The sequence below is a fragment of the Pholcus phalangioides genome, unplaced genomic scaffold (assembly GCF_987345545.1).
Source record: "Pholcus phalangioides strain wild (caught in Gottingen) unplaced genomic scaffold, Ppha-v1.0 ptg000015l_1, whole genome shotgun sequence".
Lineage (NCBI taxonomy): Eukaryota > Metazoa > Arthropoda > Arachnida > Araneae > Pholcidae > Pholcus > Pholcus phalangioides.
Genome location: NW_028301608.1, coordinates 108,520,097 through 108,539,980, shown reverse-complemented (window position 1 = coordinate 108,539,980; position 19,884 = coordinate 108,520,097). Strand labels below are relative to the sequence as shown.

The following is a 19,884-nucleotide window of genomic DNA, read 5'->3' as shown; positions in this document are numbered from 1 at the left end:
TATCGTAAAAAATCAATTGAACTGCGATGATTTTTAAACCTCGATTATTCCGGCATACCGGGAACGAACCAGACCCCAACGTTAAAAATTCTGCTCGAGTTTGGCAGCACGTCGGCTAATGCGGAAGATACGATAAAACCTGAATTTGATGAGACGTCAATTTGCTAACGTGCGGCGCTGCATGTGTGGCCTATTTCTTGCATCATTCATTAATACATTATATATGCCCCGTAATATTTAGTTTATGGAACAAATTAAAGTGAAATTGCAACAAACGTTATAAAATTCAATATTTTTTCTTTTAAGAAATGCAGATCTACATGTGAATTGGCTCCTTAAAACCCAACCATTCCTCTGTTACATGAAGATAAACGTATAATACAAATTATAGTGTTCTTTCCACCATATATCGTGCTGGAAATTATAAGTGATGGTAAAAAAAATACACGCAAACAAAAAAACTAATAGTAAAATAACGCTAATAAAAACGATGGGAAAAAGCTTTCTCGTATCACTGTTCGATGAATTTGATTGGGATTCATCTGGATGATGATGAGTGGGATTTCTGTTACGTTATTTTGACGAAAGTTGAATAACAATTTTTGATTCCTCTAATACGCAGGATAGACTTCACGCATAGTCTTTTCTTGTTGGCGTAAGAGTTTAGGCCTGCGATACAAATGCTGCTAAATACCACGAAAGCGTGCCACTTTCGAGCATAAGCAACCAATGAGATTATTGGTAACATTTGCCTGAATGTTACCAATAGCCTCATTGGTTGCATATGCTCGGAAGTAACATTTTTTTTTTTTTTTTCCGTGCTGCTTGGTTAAGGTTTACGAAAGAGTTATTATCCAGCGAGTAGCACGGGCCTTATACTCATGTATTGAAAGATTAATATCCGTTATATACCAAAACAAGCTCTTGATCTGCTGATAATGAAGATGACTTTTTTAAAGAATTTATCTGTAGATATTCTTGATCGTAGTTCCTCTGTTTGGAAAGGCATTTACTTAGTTACTTCGCTATAGTCGCCGAATCACTTTTACCCATTTTTCTCAGTGTTACTTCGATAGCTGCGTATAATTCTTCTGTGTTCATGGAGTTCAGAAGAGGTTTCACTTTTCGCGGCTTCACTCTAGGAACAGAGCTTATTGGGTTTTCTAGGTCTTTTGATGGCAAAAAAAAAAAATTATGATGGGCCTGGAGCAGTTTCATCTAAATCTTCATGTAAAAAAAAGAAATATATTTATAAAGCTATAATGAATAATCTTTAAGAAATAGTCCCTTGTATCTTGCCACTTTTTGCCACCGTGTTTTTAACAGCCAGACAATATTTCGAACATATACTTCAAAATTTTCCATTGATGCCTCAGAAATATCTGTATTGCCAATTTCTCCGAAAATAAAATTTTGAAATGCCTTCAAATTTTGTCGTTTCCTACCCATGTGTCAATGACCAACGAGTAATTTGTTGACGCATCAGGAGGGGGAAAAAAAGCTTTCCGTCCGCAGGTTTCTGCAGGATTTTGAAGTTTTAATTGGTCAAAAATGTTAGCTATAACTTGTATATGGTCAGAGCACTTAATAATATACTAAAACCTCTTATAAGAAATTAGAAAAATAATTTGTGATAAAAATCACTTGTTTTACGAAGTATAAATATCAGTAAAGGATGTGAATTTTACCACTGAACAAAACCACCGCAAAAGAAAATGTGATGCACTGGCCAAGCAAAGTTGACCAAATGAATTGGGTGACGAATTCCCCTGTGAGCCCTTTTCAGATCAGTCGAAGATTTAATTGTCCCCCTCAGATTGCCAAAACAATACTGTGCGATGGGTGTATCCGGAAATTTTATTAAAAACAACGGAACATAGGCTCTCTATCGACGAAAATTTGAAATAAATTCTTTTTCAGTACAGTACCAATAAATACTCAGAAATTTTTTTTTTGTAAACCACACTGAAATACACAAATTCCTTCAATTTTTTTTTAATGAATTTTTATGTTTACGAATTTATGGGGTACCCTGTATTTCATTTTTACGAGACAATCTCCGAACTTGTGCATTTGAAATTTATCATGTGTGATTATTTTTCCATCACAGCAAAGTCCTGCCCGTTGCCAAAAGGGATCCGGAACTCGAAGAGAAAGTGTTCGCTTTTTGGGAAACCAATCACAAACGGGTATTTCCCTCCGGATACGATTTGTAAGATCTCCTGCGAAGAAGGATACATGATCTCCGAGAAGATGAGTTACGTCTTCTCCAGGTGTTTAGCCAATTCCAGGTGGAACAGGTCATGGAGACTTTCTTGCAAGAAAGTTAAGGCTAAAAGTATGTGAAAGTCACACTTTAAACATATGTATTGATACTTGCTCATATTCATTGTTCTTAGAAAATTGTTAATGTGAATTTATTACGTATATGTATCAGTGCACTGCAGTGTTTCAAACACTGGTTGAGATAACGCAGTAAGTATCAAAAACTACTAAGGGGTCATTACTCAAGTATTACGTCAGCATCGATTGGGGGGGGGGGTAGTTTCTGATTTGCTTATTTTTTTAATGACAAGGGAAGGGTTGCCCCCGCTGCGTGTATGGTTACAACTGCAGTAGTACTTGGTTATTTTGAACTTTTACGAACTCCCCTTGAGTTTTCTATCTAATTTAATGTTGAAATTTCTTGTTTAATTCGAACTTTTTCGAATTTTCTGGATAATTCGAAGTTGGAGGGAAAAATCAGGATATTTTTAGGGACAAATTTAGTTTTAAAAACTATGCAAGAAGCTTCAGACTTCGCTTTTCTCGATCAAGTTGTTAAACCTCAAATCTCTAAGGTATATTAAGTTTGAAAATTCTGTTTCTCTATTTTTTTTGATAGTTTAATGCCTATTTTTAACATAGTTCAGCTGGAGTGCGTCGAGACTGGGTACCACTTAATACTGATTATGCTTTTCAATCTATAGATTAAAGTGTAACATTCAAAACCTGTATCTTTTTGTCGTCATTAAGGGCGGTATTCACCGACATGGTTTAAGCTATAGTCACAATGTTTGATAAGAGATCGACACGGATTGGTTGAATTCAGGGGTTTTACCAATCTATGTTGATCTCTTATCCAAAAATTGTAACAAGGTTTAAACCATGTCGGTGAATACGGCCCTAAGAGAATCAAAGTTCAGATTTCAATACGGTAATGAAAATATATTTCCTGGATAGCATAAGAATGATGAGCAAAATTTTTGGAAACGGATCATTATCATCCATCACTGAACTGTTTCCGTAAATCGGGTTTTGAACATGGTCAAGGAATTCTGCAGTGATGCTGATTCCACAACAGTGGAATAATGTAGCAGATGAGATTAATTATAATTATTAAATATATTTAAAATTTGCGAAACTGTTTCGTAATTGATCAAATTTTAATAATTGATAATTATTATCCTGTGTGAATGTTGATTAAGTTGCGATTTGTAGTCATGTTACAAATCCAGGATAGATGAATCGGATAATTTGAACTTTTTCCAGTGACTTTGGATTTCAAATTAACCAAGTTCGACTTGTATGTATTACTATGACTTGCCGTGTGTGTGGATGCGTTATCTTGTTGAAACTCCCGCTGGGGACTGGCTAGAAGTTCACTAAATAGTAATTATCCTCTAGCGTCTATGTAATACTGAGCATTTTGACTACCTCTTTAAAGAGGTTATTGATACCTCGTCTTGAACAGAACATGGCCCGCAGTTCTGGCTATTTATACTTGCGTTGTGCAGTAGAGCGCAACCCGAACCACACCAACTTGTTTGTGGCTAAAATAAGTAATTCTTTGCGCAAACCGTTGCATGTATAGTTTTCCCCTCATCTATTTGACCGATCCAGGTTCCACTTCTCACCGCTGAAAATAATCGAATTTCATTTTGGTCCATATGGTACACTTACGAGCCAACTATTCTTTGTGTTCGCGTTTTGAAAGTTGATCACAAAAGTTGGTTGTTTTCATGATTTTTTCCAAATACTTTGGTACCTGTTTCTCGTATACGTCTGCGAATCATCCATTTACAATGAGTCCAGGAAAGGTTTTAAATTGCTGCGGTAGTCATTTGCGAAGGTGCTAGTCTTTTGAATTAATTCTGCCATTTCATCTACAACGTGGCTTTCCTGATCAGTGTTTGGCACTATATACAGGGTGTTCTGTTAATGGACCGACAAACTCAGACGGTTGTTAGTGAACATCAAGAGGAACAAAGATTGCGATAGAACATGGTGTCGCAAACCACGTTGAGGGGGTGAAAATTGCGGAAAATGCATGCAGGCTTCGACGACACGCTGGAATGACAAAGTACAATAATAACTACAAAAACATTTATGATTAATTATTACGAGAGTTGTTGCACGTGGCATCTCCCCGCATCACGCCGTGCTGGGTAGAAGGTATACGTCTCCCGGAGATCGATCGTTGCGAAGGCAGTATGGTGTGGACAACGCCTCATCGGATATTGCTGTTGGTATGTGCTAAGTGCCCATTGCCATCTGCTCGACCGTAAATCAGATGCATATCGGCGTATTCCTCGTTCGTGTAGTCTCGCCATCACGGTACTCATTGAAACACTAACTGCTACACGTGCTTACTACCGCAATAGCGCTAATTTACGTCGTCCACAGTGCGTGATTCTACCCTCCCCAGCGCATGCGTTTCGCGACGTTGCTTACGTCAGGTATGGTGAGCGAACGCATTCAGCGATCAACTGACATCAACCTTTCGTCTTCTCTGAACTCGGAGCCTGCATGCGTTTTTCACCCCTCAACGTGGTTTGCGACACCATATTCCATTGTAATTTTTGTTCCTCTTGATGCCTACTAACAACCCTCTGAGTTTGTCGGTTCGTTAGCAAAACACCCTGTGTACTACCTGCAGATATTACTCGATAGACATTTTAGAACGCGTTGTAAGATAAACTGTTTCGGAAATTCCAGCTATCCGTTCAATTCAAATTTTCATATTCAGTCAACTTCACAGAACTGTTCTCCTTACTCGCAGCATTTCAAATAACTGATGCTACCGCATAGAGGCCTAGGGGCTGGAGCCATTTGAAACTATTTTGCCCGGTAAATTTTGTGAGAGATTGAGGTCCGCCAATAAATGTTGAAGGAAAAAAAACAATGCAATGCACCTTCCTGCTCCGGAGTTACTAGAGTCCCGTATGTACGCGACGATCAATAACTTCCATCCCCTCCAATGTCTTTTCATGTCGGAGCCTCTGTGCTACCGCGTGGAGACCATGAGTACTGAGCACGGGTGACGTCATGTCACGAACTGCATATTCTGACGATCAATAGCAAAAATTCTTCATAGTGTCTGAACTTCAGCAAACACGAATTTAACACTATTCGTAAAAACTTATTTCTGTTACAAATTACAGTACGGCTTTTCGTATTCAAATGTTCGAAAAATATTTTTAGGGAACACAAGCATTTAATACTTTTTATTCAGTAAATACTTTTTTTAAAATTTAAGAGCGAATTTCAAGTTTCAAAACTTGCAGAGTCAGACCTACAGTGAAACTTGAAGTTTCAGGGTACGCAAAAACTATCGGTGTGCCTTTTTGGTTAAATTTAAAATTTTTCTTCTCTGGTATTCGACAAAGCCGAGCTGGTCTGTGTTTTTTGGAATAGCCAAAAATGCAATCGCGGATCCGTACGAGAATCTTCGACTCTAGTTTTTCCCAGGGTTCAATTGTGATGAAAAACGACAAACTTTACATGATAATTTCTACCAAAAGTATTCGTTTCGGTAATCCCGGTTTCATAATCTTGACAGCTCATCCAAAACATTCATAAACCGTTAAAAAGTGCATTTCTGAAAGAAAGTGGCAACATCCCGTTTTGAAAATAAGTTTCTCGTATGGGAAATCGAAAAGCATCGGGGGAAATGAAGCTGCAATTAAAAAAAAAAAATTGAAAGCTTAAATATCGACCGCCAGTTGAAAGTAGTTTTCCGAATTTTGACACGTCTCCGCAGAGAGCATGCAGATCTTCAACATACTTACATACCATGAAAATTCAAGTATTTACTATCTTCACATCCAAGACGGCAACACCAGTAAAAACACGAAACGAGCACAACTCTAGGATAATTTTTTTTCGTTACAGGCCACACATACATTCGGAACCACTTACCGACATGCACCAGTTCGTTAGAAATTAAGCAGGGAATGTGTACGAGGTCCATGTTAGATTAAGTACTTTAAATTGGCAAAGGGGAAAAAAAAAAACTTTAATCGCAGCGGTTGTACGTTATGCATTCCATTTACGTTAATCACGCATGAATGGGAGTCTTGAAGGCCATAAAACGTTGCCACGGGTGTTCTTTGCTACGAACTTCTCTGCAGCACAGCAAGTCATTCCTGCCTTACAATAACGGGAATGTTCGGAGACTTGTCTTCATGCAACATCTTGTATGAAGACACGGTCTCTATGCAAGATATTGCAACAACCCAGTATTGTGTAAGTGACAGTCCAACGTTGAAGTTCAAAATAAGTTTCAAGCAGATGTTTCGAGGGCTAATATAGCACCGTCAGTGGTAGAAAGTCGATTATGGTGGAGACTACTCGCTTGAACAAAGCACGTGGTTTGCCCAGTATTGGCCGACAAGTGAAGGAAGTGCTTTGCAGATGTTTGAATAATTAGATTGTCGGATGTCTATATAGCTTTTCAAGGAAACTAATATTTTCTGGATTTTGTGCCTGTGAAAAATTTTCTTCCTCGATATATTGGGCTGAGAAAACCCGTATATCTCTACCCTCCCACCTGCAGGTCATTTTCTGAAGTCAAAAGAAGCTACTAATGCTTTTCTTCAGCACCTCGTGTCACAGTGCGTGAAATAAGGAAGAGTCGTGTCTCCAGTGGTGGAGATGGGATTATGCTTGCCCGGAATGCAAGAGGACCAGAGTTCGATTCCCGGAAAAGACCTGTTTTCCGAGTTCACATCTGTATAAAATCCAGAAAAAAAATCGGCAGCTTTTCTCAGCCTATTATGTATCAAAAACTATATCCCTAGCCTCTTCATTCTCCGGATTTGAATCTGACTTCGGGTTGTGGGGGATTCCCGTGAAAGATCGTGGGAGAATCGTACGGAATGTGCCCGAATTGAAAGCAAACGTAACGCTCTATATTCGCAGTATTTCCTTTCGCTACAAATGAACGTGTTATAATGCGCTTTTAACATGTGATAGACGGTATACTACTCTTCATTCATTTGCGTCAATGTATTTTAGGAGGGGGACGCATAGGACCTCGGCGCATTTATAGGGGGGGGGGTGCTTGAGAGCAGGGCCGTAACTGCCCAGAGTGGAAACATTTAGGGGAGCGGAAGTTTTAAGTGTGAGAAAACATTGAAATTCGATAATTTTGTAAAGTTGTGGGGGCGGCAAAAATCCTAGTTACGGCCCTGCTTGAGAGAAACCGATGATTTGGGCATCTGAATAATAATGAAATTCAATACTTCACTTCAGCTCTTTAATGCTTCGCAAATCTTTCCGATAGTTGGAATATCCAATCGGAATCCATCAACGACTCGCGATAATAGCTAAGAGTAATTTTTTTTTTTTTTTTTTTTTGTAGAAATTCACGTTCTCTTCCTTGTCTTATTGCGAGATACTCGTAAGACATTATGTGAACAGCGAGAGGCCCAGCTTTGTGGCACGAGTGGGTGGTTTATGTCCGGAAGATAAAGCTGCTGTCACCACCTGCTGAGAACTAGCAGCCAATGTCAAGATCCACTTGGAAATTCAAAAGCATCCACAACCCCCGGCTGTGCTTACATGTATATGTAGGCTACAGTGTTCAGGTTCTCCGTCGAGTAGCTGACTCGTATAAGAAGCGAAAATATGTCGGACAAGCCTCTATCGTTCTCATGGAGTGGCATTTCAACCAAATAAAAAAAAATACACGAAGCTTGTCTTGTATATCGGGGAGGGGGGGGGGAGAAAGAAATGTTCATTCTAACCTGCAGTTGCGTAGCTGGAGGAGTGACAACATTTGATTCGTTTCGCTTAAAATCTAAAATTCCCCGCATTGTCATCCTTTATCTTTTCATAAATAGCGGTTTCAGAATCAATTTTACGGAAAACTCGCCATTGGGAAAATTCACGGACGACGGCTTGTCACCAGTGAGTGACCGAGTGATTGAGCTAGAAAATGAGTGAATTAGTTTTTTACGGACCGGGTGAGTGACCGTAGAAAAATACTGAAATTGTTCTTCGAAATACTGGACATTGCCAATAATTACCAAAATGATGCCCAAAGTAAGTGACAGTGTGAATGCGCATGCTGAACGAGTGAGTGAGCAATCGTATGAGTGACTAAATAAGTGCCTGAGTGAGTGACCGAGTGAGTAAGCGATTGAATGAACTAACTCCCTGACTCGACCATCCACTCACTCCCTTTATCGACGGGAATTTTCCTACCGGTGAATTATGTCGAATTGTATAGCAGTGAATTTTTCTTTCGGTGAATTACGTGGTGGTGAATTTTCCACACGTGATCGTGTCATTAATCAGCCTTAAATTTATTTATGAAGTCGATGTATTGATTTTCGTATTAATACACTACAATACAGGACGTTCAGACTGAAGTTATCCTCGCTGTGCTTTCGTGTGGTCATAGTGAAGGACTTGGATTCACATGCACACCTCCTTTACTACTCATTTGGTTGTAAATTGCCCTTGGGGGTAAACAGTTCTCAAACCAAGAAGGCTGAAGTTATCTAAAAGATGTAATGGCTTTTAGGAAGAGAACCGCCCATGATTAGTCACGAGTTTTTAGTAACTCTAAATTAAGAGCAACTCGACTTTATTTGCAAATTTAGTTCATTGTGAGCACCATTAGGTGGCTCTGCAGATATCCAAGCGGTACTTGATCTCTTGCCAAGTGTTAAATTGCCTTGTTAAATTAACTGCTGCAAAGATGCGCTGTTGATACGGATTCGAAGGGCTCCCCATTACACTCGGTTCTAACACGACATTCAACACGCGTCACTAACTTAAGCCTTCAATTTTCAAGCATTGAAATATCCAGAGGTGAAAAATCTTAAGGGGGGAATATATTGAGGGAACGAGGTACTCTGGATGCTATTACATGAGAAAAAGGTAATTATCAATATTAAAAATATGGGATGTTGCACCTCAAGACACACTGTATTTGTGATTTACATAGATTTGAATAGTATAGAAATGCCATTCATTATTTGCCATCAGGGGTCGGTTCTTGACGGTTTTCAATTATAAACGAATAATATTTTGGTACTAGTTTCCTCGAAGGACTGGTTATATTTTTTGGAGATGATTACAAGGAAGAAAATTCATCTCTACCCCCGACGGGGACTCGAACCCCGACTTGTACATACGAGATTTGTTCAAAGTATTCAATTATTTTTAGTGTGTTAACCAATAAAGCTAGGGGGGCTTGGTTTGGCGCACGTGTTTAGGCAATCCTAGTGCGCATGCTTGAATTTTTGCTTGCCTGCAGAAGCTGCCGTAAGTGAGAAGTGTTGGATTTTTAGTTTTTCACAAAATGGCACAAACTCGAACAATGCTACTGTTGTATCAATTATAATTAATGATGTGTCTCCAGTGTGATCTCCAAACGGAATTGCTTCCGCTCGATCGTTAGCAGCTTTGGTGGGAACTTCGAGATTCTCCTGAAGCCCAAATCCATCAGTCAATAGAATGAACGGATCAAATGCCGATGCAAGCTTCGGTTGCAAGTTCTTTGATCGTGATTCGACGATCCTGCGTCACTAGAGCCCTCACTTGGTCAATTACGATCTCATTTCTGGATCTACCAGCGTGCTTCTCTTCACTGATGTGCAGCCACCTTTTTGAAGCGGTTGTTCCACTTTTTTATTTGTATGGTGCCCATTTCTTTATCTCCGAAGGACCGTTGAAGCTTGCGGATCGTTTCCACTCTGCAATTATCAAGTTTCACACAAAAATTTAATGCAGTAGCGTTGTTCAAGTTCAAAAACCGAAAATGCAACGGCACTAACACTTCCTCATGCAATGGCGGGCTGGCAGCTTCTGCAGGCAGGAAGGAAGTTCAAACATACTTACTATGATTTCGTACGTATGACAGACTTGCACCAAATCACGCCTTCCTACTTTCATTGGTTTACGCATGAAAAATTACTGTCGGACGCTTTTTGAACAAATCTTGCAAGTAGTAATTGGAGCAATCCCCCAGCACTTTCACAACTAAGCATGTGGTTCTCTCGGTGTAAGCCATTTCTTTTGGATACCTCCAGCCCGGACATCTTGTATAGAAAACTGCTTTCCGAACAACGTTACGACGCGAGTCGAATCGTAGGATCCGATGCTTTATTTGTGAAGTATAATTTATGTACAGCAATCTCCTACGTTAGTGTTCAACTTTTTTTTTCACGTGTACCTCCATTCTCCCCCCCCCCCCCCCAAATCCAGAAATTCGACCCTTTCTACTGGAATTTATTTTTAAGCTAAACAAAAGTACCCTGTTTTGCAACATATTTGCACTCTGTCCGAAATAACTCGACCTATGCTGTTCGACCATGAAATACTATCGGAAAGATCTCGCCATGTCTTACCATAGACGTGAGGCGTGCTCCTATCTGGTGTATCCAGATAGGAGCCTCATGCATTATGATGTGCCTGATTTATAGCAGAAAGTCTCGGCGCGAAGCTTTGACGTCACTGAAGTCACCATTGGGTATAGCAGTTCGACGTTTGTGAAATCGTTACTGTTTTTGCAGTACATCCAATGAGTGTAGATGAAATGGGTGATTTCAGTGACGTCATGAGCTTTGAGCGGAGGCTTTTTGCTATAGGTATCGGCCTGGCTCTATGTTCGGTTCTGAGAGAAGTCAATTTTTTCCCATATTTCACTTAAAAGCGTTTTGTTCATAACTGGATTCCTCCCCCCCCCCCCCACAGATCTGTGGGACCCCTTTACCATTTGTCATGGGTTTCCCTTCAATCGATTTTTACCTGTGGCCACCTTAGAATATTTCGGGAACGTAACCCGGGATGGGGGGGGTGTCATATGGCCATTCAGCTGAGGAATTTAATTTCTACTCCAAGTTTTCAGTAAATTTTGCCCATAAATTAACTGATTTTTCATTCTCAATTTTTATCTTCATTGAATCTAGCTTGTTCAGATTCTTTCTTGGACTGTTTTCATTCAAATTTCTCGCCATATTCACCGTAGAAACTTGCGTCCATAGATTTAATGAAGATTTACTGCATTCGCGTTAATGGATAAATTCTTTTTCAGCTTCTTGCCCAGCTCTTGATGCTATTCCCAATGGTGAAATGATCTGCAAAGCACAAGCCGGTACTAAAGACCATTCGGTCTCGTCCGTGTGCGAGTACGTGTGCAAAGATGGTTACGTCGTGCCGAGCAGTCAACTTCCCTGGGCAACTAGGCAATGTCTTCCCAGTGGCAAGTGGAACACAACAAAGATGCCAAATTGTGAACGTGAGTCAAATTCCACACTAACCGTAAATTTGCTGTGTAGTTTTTCAAATAAAGATTTAAATTTTTTAAGTGACATTTCTTGCGATTTCTTTTCTCTCCCCCCACCGTAAATATAGTTGTGATTGCACCTAAGCCGGAGAATGGTTCGTGTGAAGACTCAGAAATTGCGAGTGATGACCTGTCCAATGTCACGTTTCACGCTAGGTTCGAGTTGAAAAATAAGAGTTACGTGGATGCCGACTGTTCGCCGCCAACTGTTGTGAATTACGGACTGACGGAAGTGGTATGTTCTGTGTATGACGAGGAACTTCGGGTACCCGGTACCTGCAATTTCAATGTCGCAGTCACTCGTCCCAGCGATGATACGTCTAGCGTTTCTTCTACCGATTCACCAATATCTGAAGGTGGGGATTTTTAAGTTTGTAATTGACTGTCAGCGGGGCCCATTCATCGTATGTTCGGGCTCTGGGGAAACATATTTCAGGCTTACGTATATATATATACGGTCTTTGAGGGTATGTTATCAGAGGTTGAATGCTGCTACTTCAAACACATTAAAATGTTCTCTATTCTATGAAATCGAGGTAAAGGACTAAAGATTTCTTGAACCAACGAAAATTAGTGGGGCCCTGGGCACGTGCCCCGTTTACCCATGCGATAAACGGGCCCCCCGACTGTCAGTCATTAACAATTTCAATTCTAATTGAATTTAAGGTATCCGACTATCCATACGCTATATCCGGTATCTTTCCTACCACTTTTTTCCATAAAATGTTTATGGAATGAACTCTATGTCGAAGGTAAATGGTACCATCTACCGGAAGGGAAATTTAAATAGAAGACCCGTTTAAAATTTTTTTGATGAAAGTTTTTCAACCACTTCGCGTACAAGGTTTTGGCATGAAATTTGGATAATCTTTACTTGACGAATAGACGATAAATCGGGTAAATTTGTGCTAACCTAACCGCACGTTAGAACAAGAAAAGGGGGGGGGGGAGAAAAATAAGAGGAAAAGTATAATAGAGATAAGGTAAATGAATTTTTTTTTTTGGGCCCACTTTTCACCCTCGCCCTACGTGTTCTCTCACTCGGACATGTATAGTTAAGATACATTTTATGCGTGGGGAAAGTCATTAACATTTCTATATAAATATATCTAACCGCTTTATAGAGGTAGTTACTATAAAACTTCGCGATGAAGTGAGGAAAGAAAACACAATTTGAATTTATTCCACTGACTTCTGACGTAATATTACGTCCGTCATCGTGAAGAGGTTAAATCACCTGACGATACTGGGTGAATTCGAAAAAAAGTTGCATATAGAACGCTTTAAACGCTCATGACTCGGGGAATATTCAGAATCTATCAGTGTTTTTGTATGTCTGCGGGTAGATCTCGTTGAGACAAATTCAATGATACTATTCTGGTCTGGGCACCAGGCTCGCAACCATCTTTCGTTATGAAATTGTTTTACGCTATATCTCGAGAAGTTCGCAGACAGCATTGGTATCGTCTTTTAGCTATTCCAGGGACAAATCCGATGCTACTAATTTCATTTTGCGAGTACCTACAACACAAACTTGCGGCCGTGTCTGACAGCCTAACCCCTCCCTTTTTTTTTAGCAGGGCTTTCCATGGAGCTCGCTTGTTTTATGAAGTGAATGTGTTAATTATTGAAATAGGATTCAGTGTCCTATATCAATGTGTAATGCAACGAAAGTAAAGCAAATTGATAGCGTTATCTCATTATTGACGAAAATGGACATAGGGTCTGTTAATCCGACATAAGGATTTTTGTAACATTTTTGATAGGAAGTGGGTAAAAATTGAAACTGTGGGTGAAAAAAAAGTGGACGAAATTTCGGACTGTTTTCCTGTCAAATTTTAAGCAAAATTCATGCAATATTCTAAACACGACTGCAAAAAATTCTACGAACAAAGCTTTATTTCCACAGTACTTTCAGCTAGTAATGATGCAGATTATGAACCAAAATTTACAGGATTCTGTGGGTATGCTAGTAAGTTGCATCCGAATCTGTTGATGTACGTGCGTGGGAATTTAAAATTTCATTCAACATAAATGTAGAATGTAAAACAAATTAGACTGATACGTGATAGGCCTTAGATTTTTGTTCCCAACTTCACCATTATATGGCGAAATATATTAAAATTTTGCAATGAATACAATCAATAGATGTTCAGAAATAACGCTCCAAACTCGAGTAAAATACCAAAAATTAATTTCCCCGTAAACACAGCGTTTGAAGCTTTTATTCACCTATTTCATATAAAAACGCAACACTGTATTCAAGTAATTTCTGTTCTAAGTGTCATACACACACAAAACAAGGCCTATTTTGGAATTGCAAGAAACAAGGTTTTCACAAAAAATGAGAACAAAATCGATATTTTCTTCCAAAATGACAGTCTGATACCTTAAAAGTTTCGGATATTTTGCTGACTCTGGTCAAGTGATGAATAATTTTCTTTCAGAGGAAGACCAACCTCCAGTTCTGATTGGATGCCAAGACCAGATCGCAAACGCTCAAAACTCATCTGAAGTGTCGTTCCCGCAATTCGTGTCTAAATTGAACGAGACTCTGAACGCGTCCTGTTCGTCAGTGGATTTCAGTAACGCCATTACCCAAGACGTTCACTGTATAGCTACCGATCCGCAGACTAATCTGACTTCCAACTGCAATTTTACCATCACCATCGAGGCGGATGGTGACGTCGCTAATACGACGTTGATGCCCGACAGTGATGAATCTATAAATGACGTTGAAAGCACTACATCCAACTCTGCCGGTGATCAAGGTAAGTATTCTTAACATTCACACACAGAAATATAACGTGCTATCGTAAGCCGAGAACAATCTAAAGAGAGAATAGAATAAGCTTTCTTTACCGGAACTTACAGAACTATATAAACTTTTCAGGCCTATGCCCAGCGGAAACAGCAGGGGCACGCATTCAACATACTTAACATAAAAATTCGTATATTTATCATCTTCACTTTAAAATATGGAAGCCTGATGGCATCAGCAAGAACACTAGAAGGGGGCAACTCTCGCAACATGAATGTTATGGGCCGCAAACATGCACTCAAAACCCATTCTTGCATATACCGATTTGTTAGAAATTCCCGTGAGGATTGTGTACGAGGTGCATATGTGGTTAAGTATTAGTAATGGGCATACGTGAGATCGATCGACTTTGGAAGGTCAATCTTGCGCATCGCATAACCATTAATATTTAACAGCATGCGTTTTCTTTCGGTGTTTAAATTTTTTTTTGGCAAGAGGTCCCCAGACTTTGCCCTCCCCCCCCCCCCCCCCGTGCGCCTCTAGATATGTCGTAATCAAGTCGTTTTGTCTACTCATGCGGCGCACACCATCTTCGCAGTAGTCGACGTTTTACTGTAAAAACGGGACACTCCATGGCTAGGGTTTAGAAATTCTTGACCCATCAGGAAAGTGAAATTGTATTTCTTTAAGTTGTCATAAAATATTGAGAGTAAAGCAACGCATCCCCCCACTTATTCGAAAAAGCGACGCTAGGTCGGAATGTTTGCCCACTGTTAATTTTGCACAACTTCATAGTGTAAAAAATTGAAGTCCATTCTCTTTTGTTGGGGGAGGCGGCGCCATAATAATCAAGTGAATATTAATAAATGGATTCGGGGCATGTCTCATCAAGTATGGACTTGATAAATACATCTGACACACATTCGGAGGAGTTCGTGTTGTAAACAAATATTTTATTTTAAATTTTTGTTATAAATACAATTCACTGCTACTTACAATCACGACCATGAACGGCAATTATGAAATGTTAAGCTTCCATGTTTACGCGGGAAGGTGGGAAGAAAGACCAGAGGAGTAAAAACAACTGGGCGAGTGGCGCGAAAAAAAGTAAACTGTACTGCTCTTGCGCAGTTAAGGCAACACTCGTAAAATCCCATTCGCTTCGGATTTGGTTGGTCGCCTGCCGCTGTCACCGGGAAGTCACCCAAGATGTATCTAGTGGACGACGTTCTTCAACTTTCTGTGCAATCGGATCAGTCTTGCGAATACATACAACTGCGAGCGACTTGGTTTGTCATTTCAAGTGTACGACAAGTGACTTAATTCAGCTTTTTGAAATATTCCGTATTCCCCAGCATTTCACCAAAATCGAGGGACACCCAATTTTTGAATGTTGGGGGGAGGAGGGGTGTATGGTCAGTTCTCCCGGCATGCCGGGAAAAGCGAGGTTTAATAAGGATCACTATATGCATTCAGCCGATTCGATGTTTCACTGTTCTTCAAGAAAAAATTTTCTTAATTTAGAGATTTGTATTTCCATATTTTTTTTTAATGATGTGGAAAATCCAAATCTGATCCATAATGAAGGAAAATTTTAAAAACCGCTTAAAGGGTTAATTGCGATGTCGAGAAATGCCAACTATTCATTCTAACATTTACTGATTAAGTGTAAATTAAAAAAAAATACCGGTATAAATCGTAAGTTTGTCAGTGTAATGTAATCCATAATGCAATAAGTTGAATACTAAACGCTTAAAAATTCAAAATTTCATTTTTATTTTATCTATAAATTTCATTGAAAAGTTCTAATTTATATTTTAATGAGTGATGTATTGTTTTAAATTTATACGATGAATTGAAGCTGACGGCACTTCGCTTAAGCGGTCATAATTTCATGAAAATTCGAGTAACGACTTATCGAGGTTTTACTGTATACGATCGAACTAGCTGTTACACCCGTGGCTTCGCTCGCGTGAATTTGGTAATCTGAAAATTGGCGATGATTTTCTCCATACAGCATTTGAAGGCCTCGTGAGCCTCCCTTCCCCCTTGAAGGCTGATTTTTCAAAGAAATTCTCTTAGTGGGTAATAATAAAATCTATGACAATGTGCTGGGCCACTTTCTTTCAGCATGGGGGGTATTCGATTATTCAAGAGCCCATCAGCTTTTGGTTGGGTGCGTCGCAGTTTAAACACTGAATATCGGGACCTTGTTTCTTAGTTACTCCCTCACTGGATCATCCTATTTGAAGTCAGTCTTCCCATATTTCGACCGCTTCTTCTCTCTCCGATTGCTCTCCCTCTGTGTCGTATTCTTAGTCTTTTATTTCCTAGGAGAAAACCCTGGCGACGCTGTCTTCAGCTTCTGCCCTTGCCCTCAGCCTTTCGCTCCTCCTCAGTTGTTGCGTTTCATGTGGAGTCTGGATGGTCTCATCCCTCCTGGTGTGATGTTCCTGGTTGGCCTCTAGGAATTTAACAAGGTCCTTGATGGTTTCCAGGGCTTTTCCATCTCTCTCCATCCTTTTGAACCATTCATGCTTCAACCGAGGGAGCGGCTTAACCAGGTGGAACTCTGAAGTCTTTTCGCACTCTGTTGCGTAATGCAATGGTCTTCCAACTCCACACAGATACTTATTGTTTGAGATCCCGAAGCGGAGGAAGTGGGTGGGAAACGGCCCGTGGTCTGAGAAGAATATCGTCGTCTCTCTGCTCCAAGATATCTCTCTCCACTTTATTTTGGGCAGGATCCTATGGATTAACTTTCCATGTGTGGCGGGGTGGTCCCAGAATTTCTGCCACTCTCCAAGGATGTGAATATTTATTATCCTTTTCGCTGTCGCTGCTGGAATCTTTTCCAGGAGGATCGTACGGCTCAAGGTTGCTACCTTGGCTAATCGGTCCGCCGCCTCGTTCCCTTTTCCTCCGAAATGGCCACGAACCCGGGCCCTGCTGACGGTCCTGGCGCTCTCGTGAAGGGGTGTCTCATGGCTTCCAGGCTGGATCGGCTGTCTGTGTATACTTTGGACTGGGTAGTTGTGTTTTCCAAGCTGCTTACCGCTTCTCTTAGAGCGAAGAGCTCCGCCTGGAAAACCGTGCACCCTGTCAAGATTCTCTGCTTCCACTCCTGGGTTACTACGTCATCCTCGTATCTCACGGGGGGGGGGGTTGTGTCACGACATTTGTTCCTTTCATAATAAAAGAAAGAAATAATGAATTATTGTGTGAACGTATAAAAGCAAAAAAACGCTTTGAACGAACACGATTTTCTCAAATTGCAAGTTTTTGAACTCATCCGTGAGATTTAAAGAAAACTACTGCTCCAAAAATTCTGAATTTTTACAGAAAAGTTTAGTCGATGTGTGTTAGTAGAATAGACCTCGGATTTAGCAATCGACTAATGGGAAGTATTTTTAAAAAAAATGTTGAATTTTTAGATTTTTGAAATATATATATTCTTTCAAACTTTAAAAATTCATAAAATTCTAACGAATCATCAGATATTCAAGTTCGAGGTCCATTTTACTAACCCGTATTGAATCAACACTTGTGTAAAATTTCAGAATTTTTGGGTAATTCTTTTTTTTTTAAATCGTACGGATGAGCTCAAAAACTGCAATCTGTGAAAATCGCGTTCAAAGTGTTTTTCTTGTATGCGTTTTCACTATAATTCATTCTCCAAGGTTGAAATATTCTATCTGCTTTCATAGCTTAGATGGTAGAGCACTCGTCCGGCGAGCGAGACACCTGGGTTCGTGTCCCCGTGGGGACAGTGATGAATTTTCTTCCTTGTAATCATCTCCACAAATAACCAGTCTTTCGATGAATCTTGCACTATAATTCATTATTTCTTTTTATTATGAAAAAACAAATTAACCGATTGATACGAATTTTTCATTATTTTAATTTGCAATTGAATGAAATATTTTTTGAAGTCATTTTTGAAAATTCCACTTAATTGGTCGATCGTGACACCCCTTAAAACGAGAAACAAATGACAAATTGTTCTTCGCTGGAAATTTCTACCTACTCCATTGATGAATATTCACTCATAGACACGTCTCCCAATATCCATATACCACATTCTATATTCTTATTGAATCCCTAAAACCTGTTTGTGCAAATAAATCCTGCACTTACACGCATGCAAAAAATAATCTAACTAGAAAAATATTTTTCACTTTTGGTGAATCCTTGCACTGGGGGGAGGGGCGAAAGAGCCATTTTTTGGAGGCCCTACCTACTACTGCTACACCACACATGCACCCCGCCCACACCCACTCTCCCCGCGGAACCCCAATGAATCTGTGCATGCGGGAATGTGCAGTGAAACCTGACGTGAAGTTTTTTTGTTTCTCTGTAATGCTTATGTGTAGTGCTGCCATCTGCCACCAGTTTTTCTAACTATGAGTGAAATGTTATGATTGAATGATTTATCGTTGTAGGACTGTTGCTCTCTGTGGCGAGACTTTTTAACGGGGAGATCGGCTCGCATTTGCGCCTTGAAGTTGGGAACCACAGAAAACCAACTTCAGCCGATTACCACTGTGGGGTTCGAACCCGGATACTAGCATCGCGAGTCCGTCACTATAACTTAATGATGCTTGAGAGCAGTACGAAAACTCATTTCCAATTTTTTTTTTTTGCACAAATTACGATGTCAATTTATAAAAAATTGCCCTTTTTTTTTTTCAACCGAAAGAAATTTATCCCCGCTAACATCTTGAAGAGAAAACATTTTGTTGCCGATATATATTTCAGCAGTTAGAACTCAAGTTCTTTTTGTCGCTTTCACTTGAGAATAGTGATGAGTCCTTGAATTTTTTTGCATAGCTGGTCATTTTAGCGCGTTTGGAAACTGGGTAAGAAATCATTTCAATCTATCTCAAAAATTTCAAATGTTTCAGGTTACACTGAAAAAAAAAAATGTTGCAAATGTAACTAATTTGCGTTTTTTGATTGGGAAACCGCAAAACGTTTTTTTTTTCTCATATTTTCCCTCAATCCCGATTCTAAAAAAGATGACGCGACTGAAATTTAAGCTGGTAATTTTCCATATGGAACTTCAACTCTGAATTGGGCCACAGAATTTTATCACTTTCAGACGCTCTTCGTTAAACAGCTTGTATACAAATTTTCTTCTGAAAAGTTCTCCCGCGACGTAAAAAGTTATGGAACCACTGATTTAGACTAATTTCCCAAACTTTTGTTCCGCCCCTTCCATAATTTTCTATCATCGCCCTCGCGCTAACGGGTAACCCATACGATCCTACACTAAACCCATAGATTCCATTTCATCGTTCACCCCCCCCCCCCCCCATTGATAATTTCATCGCCCCACGGGGGTGATATTGCCCACTTTAGGAAACACTGACTTATAGACTTGGAGTAAGTCTTATGAGCTTTACAATCAGCTAATTTATTATATTATGCTAACGTCTTATTACTCGAACAATGTATTTCATTAGGATCTAAATTTTAGTTGATACTTATTGCCATAAAATTTGAAAATAGTATATTTTTGACTACTTTTATAAATTATTCAGTTCATGTCTTTAAAATTTTT

The 19,884-nt window shown here is 39.6% G+C and overlaps 1 protein-coding gene across 3 annotated transcripts in view; it reads left to right on the top strand.

Annotated features, from left to right (window-relative positions):
- Positions 1–19,884, top strand: part of LOC149077327 (uncharacterized) — a 118,291-nt gene that overhangs the window by 71,896 nt on the left and 26,511 nt on the right. For all 3 annotated transcript variants that reach the window (XM_089245101.1, XM_089245103.1, XM_089245100.1), the window contains exons 11-14: positions 2,111–2,338; positions 11,309–11,512; positions 11,629–11,916; positions 14,008–14,331. In XM_089245101.1, coding sequence (XP_089101227.1) covers positions 2,111–2,338; positions 11,309–11,512; positions 11,629–11,916; positions 14,008–14,331 — 1,044 coding nt within the window. The remainder of the gene's footprint in view (positions 1–2,110; positions 2,339–11,308; positions 11,513–11,628; positions 11,917–14,007; positions 14,332–19,884) is intronic.